This window comes from Colobus angolensis, unplaced genomic scaffold (assembly GCF_000951035.1).
Source record: "Colobus angolensis palliatus isolate OR3802 unplaced genomic scaffold, Cang.pa_1.0 Scaffold65, whole genome shotgun sequence".
Classification (NCBI taxonomy): domain Eukaryota; kingdom Metazoa; phylum Chordata; class Mammalia; order Primates; family Cercopithecidae; genus Colobus; species Colobus angolensis.
This window is the reverse complement of record NW_012120154.1, coordinates 4,605,791-4,609,646: the sequence shown is the minus strand read 5'-3', so window position 1 is coordinate 4,609,646 and position 3,856 is coordinate 4,605,791. Positions and strand designations below refer to the sequence as shown.

Genomic DNA, 3,856 nt, shown 5'->3' with positions numbered 1-3,856 from the left:
CGGCCCGGCCGGTGGAAGGCGCGGGCAGCAGCGGCTCCGAGTGGCTGCGGCAGTGGGCTGTGCCGGAGTCTCCTCCCTTTGGCCAGCTGCAGGTTGGTGGCTGGAGGAGGGGACAGCTGCGGGCGCGGGGAGGGGGCGCCGCGTCGCGAGGGCCATGGCGGAGTCGGGAAGCCAGGAGTCCGAGATCCTGGTAACTGCCTCGGCGTGGCGGCTTGCCTTTCTGGAGGCGGAGGGAGTAGCTCTTTGGGGGTGCGCGGCTCGGGGCTCCCGCGCGGGACCTGGGCGGAAGAGGGGGCGCAGTCTAGGACAGAAGTCGCGCCGCTACGTTGGCACTAAGGGTGACTGTCCGCTTGGGGCGGCCTGCCGGGTGGGGTCGTGGCGAGTGACGGGTGGGGAGCCTTGGGTGGAGGTGGGGTGGCCTGGTGCTACCAGAGAGGGTGGGAGAGAGAGAGGAGGACAGGGAGACGAGACCCCAGTGACCCACAGGCCCCAGAAAGAGCCACTAGCCAATAGCTTGTTAGTGAGTGAAAGGAACTAACATTGTCAAGGCCTGCTTGGTGTGGCACTTTGCTGGGTACTCCCGTGGTGTAACTTAGTTCCCACAATAACTGAGGAGTAGGCCAGAAACTTACTAAGACAGGAGAGAGCGGCAGAGCGAGTTGCTGGAGGACACACCCAGAGTTGAGGCCGGGCCGGGCCTGATCCTGGTCTGAAGCCCACATAGTACCGGTTGCCTTTGCTTACCTGGCTCTTCCCTGAAGCCTCGTGCTTTTAAAAAAAATTGCTTGTTTTTAACTTAGACCATGTAGTCATAAGTTGATGTAATTCAATTTTTAATAATAGCTGTGTTTAACAACCAGTTGGCAAAATTCCTGAAAAGCTCACCGTGGGGGACTCCATTGCTCCTCCCTAGCTTTTGCAGAGGCTAGTCTGGAACGCTTTCCTTGTTCCCCAACTCCGACCTTTTTTGTTTTGTTTTGTTTTGTTTTTTGAGACAGGCTGTGGTTCTGTGGCCCAGACTGGAGTGCAGTGGCGCCATCTTAGCTCACTGCAACCTCCACCTCCCAGGCTCAAGCGATCCTCCCACCTTAGCCTCCCAAGTAGGTGGGACCACAGGCATGTGCCACCATGCCTGGCTAATTTTTAAATTTTTGGTAGAGATGGGGTTTCGCCATGTTGTCCAGGCTGGTCTTGAACTCCTGGGCTCAACCGATCTGCCCATCTCAGCCTCCCAAAGTGCTGAGATTAAAGGCATGAGCCACCGTCCCTGGCCTCATCCCCCTTTTTTAAAAAAGGTTTTGTTCTAAAATGCTCACAGCAATCCTCAAAGCCTAGTGTCTGGTGGTTGAGGGAGGGGTGGGCAGGAGGGACCAGGTAGGGAGGTCCTAGAGGAGCACCCAAGCTCTGCTCCTCGATGGGTACCCTGGATCCAGCCTGCGACTCACGCTTGCCTCAGTGCAGCTGTGTACCCTCCTGACATGAGCCTGGGGCGGTTATGTCCTGGGGTTCTCCACTCCCAGGGCACCCCCACCTACGGTGATCCCGGCTCCTGAATCACACAGGCACCTGGTTTCTACCCCTCCCTGACACCCACAGCCTACCCTCACACCCTCCTTTATGGCCCACAGTCCTTTGTGAGAAGTGCCAATCAAGCAGGGAGACTGAGGCAGGTTGACCTCAGGTCTCTGAAGTCCCACCAAGCCCTGAAATTCTAAGATTTTAGATTTGCTGCTGTCAGTTCCAGGGCCACCAATGAGAGTAATGGAAGAAATAATGCAATATTATTATTATTATTTTGAGATGGAGTCTCAGTCTGTCGCCCGGGCTAAAGTGCAGTGGCGTGATCTCGGCTCACTGCAACCTCTGCCTCCCAGGTTCAAGCCATTCTCCTGCCTCAGCCTTCCGGGTAGCTGGGACTACAGGCTCATGCCACCACACCCAGCTAATCTTTGTATTTTTAGTAGAGATAGGGTTTCACCATGTTGATCAGGCTGGTCTCGAACTCCTGACCTCATTATCCATCTGCCTTGGCCTCCCAAAGTGCTGGGATTACAGGTGTGAGCCACTGCGCCCGGCCTAAACCGTTTTTAATGATTATTAAAACCAGCCAGATGTAATGCATGACGGTTGCCCCTCTACCTTTATTGTTTAATCTTGGCTCTAAGAGGTGGGGGTGGGAAGCTCCATTATAAGGAACAGAAACTACCCAGAGACCCTACACAGCCACCGTCACGCAACCAGTTAAGCAGTGGAGTGGGGTTTACATTGATTTTGGGGGCTCTCTGGCTCCCAAACCAGGGCTCTTTCTACTCTAAATGGGTGATTGGGTGAGGGAAACAAGGATCCTCAAGAATGGGGGACAGTTGGGGGGTGCACCAGGGCTGCTGTGGTTCCCACAATAGGGTTCCTCAGGAAGGAACCTGCAGCAGCTGCCAGCACAGCGCCCCCTAGCTGAGATGTAACGCAAATAATGGGGATCGCCCCTTAGCCAAAGATCCCTTGGCAGCCTCCCTACCCTAAAGACCATGCTGAGCCTTCCTGGGTCCCTGGAAAAGTCAGATTAGTCTGGACTTCCTCCTACTCCAGGAAGCCTTCCCACCTCTTCTGCTGCCACCCCAGGCTGACACAGGGGCCCTCTGTGCTCAACACTGAATCCTAAACTGTCCTCAATTTCACTGTCTCTTGCCTGCAGCCTGATTTTTCCCCCCAGGGCTTGGCAAAGGCAAGAGGGCTCAGTGTCCGGCACAGGGCCTGACTGCGTGGGTGAAGTGGGTTCCTAAAAGCCAGCTGCCGCGAGACTGTGGGGGTGGGCACAGGGTGTCACCCTAGAACTCATTAGGCCCTAGTCATCATGGCACCTGGGGCAGGGGAAGTCCAGCCTGAGGGGTCAGATTCTGGCTGCAAATCCTGAGGCTGTCTTCTGTGACCACGGGCAAGGCACTTATTCTTCTAATTGCTAGTGGCCTCATTCATAAAGCAGGCATCCTAATACCTGCCCAAGGCTGCGGTACCTAACATGTGACCTGGCCACAGAGGCACTCAGTCCACAGATGTTGTTCTCTACCTGCCCCCTTCATTTCGCCGGCAGGACTGCCTGCAATGGGTGTCAAGGTTGGACCTCGCACAGGGGATAAGTGAGGGCTGACCTGCAGCCCTTACTCCACACACCCAGCCATGTGCCCTGGTGGGGCTCAGCCTCTGCCTGGCAGAAGGGGCCCTTTCCTCTCACCTGCACAGTGGTGGCTTCCCAGCACAAGGGGCTTAAAGTGTTTGGGGAGTCTACACCCAGGAAGGCTGTGGGCTGGCCTGGCATAGCGGGCTGGCGAGCTGGTACACTGTCAGCCTGCGGCATGCAGGAAAGATGGAGAGGAGAGGGAGGGAAGTGCGAAATCACTGTTGCTGCTGCTATAAGGGCCAGAGAGAGCCCAGGCTGGACAGGCAAAACCTGGCCTCACCAGACTCCCAGAGCCTGCATAGAGTGTGTGGCTGAGAAGTCCGGATTCTGGTGCCAGACTGACTGCCTACTGAGAAGCCTGGCACCACTGGGTCAGGTTAATGCACTTTTTCTTTTTTTGTTTTTTGTTTTTGAGTTTCGCTCTTGTCCCCCAGGCTGGATTGCAATGGCGCGCCCTCAGCTCACTGCAACCTCCGCCTCCTGGGTTCAAGCAGTTCTCCTGCCTCAGCCTCCTGAGTAGCTGGGATTACAGATGCCCGCCACTAAGCCCGGCTAATTTTTTGTATATATATATTTTTTTGAGACGGAGTCTCGCTCTGTCGCGCAGGCTGGAGTGCAGTGGCCGGATCTCAGCTCACTGCAAGCTCCTCCTCCCGGGTTTACGTCATTCTCCTGCCTCAG

The 3,856-nt window shown here is 55.9% G+C and overlaps 1 protein-coding gene across 1 annotated transcript in view; it reads left to right on the top strand.

Annotated features, from left to right (window-relative positions):
* The first annotated feature begins 154 nt into the window (after positions 1-154).
* The window catches only part of MPST (mercaptopyruvate sulfurtransferase), a 10,585-nt gene continuing 6,883 nt past the window's right edge, over positions 155-3,856 (top strand). Inside the window, exons 1-3 of the mRNA XM_011925688.1 lie at positions 155-409; positions 2,403-2,458; positions 2,693-2,768. Coding sequence (XP_011781078.1) covers positions 155-409; positions 2,403-2,458; positions 2,693-2,768 — 387 coding nt within the window. The remainder of the gene's footprint in view (positions 410-2,402; positions 2,459-2,692; positions 2,769-3,856) is intronic.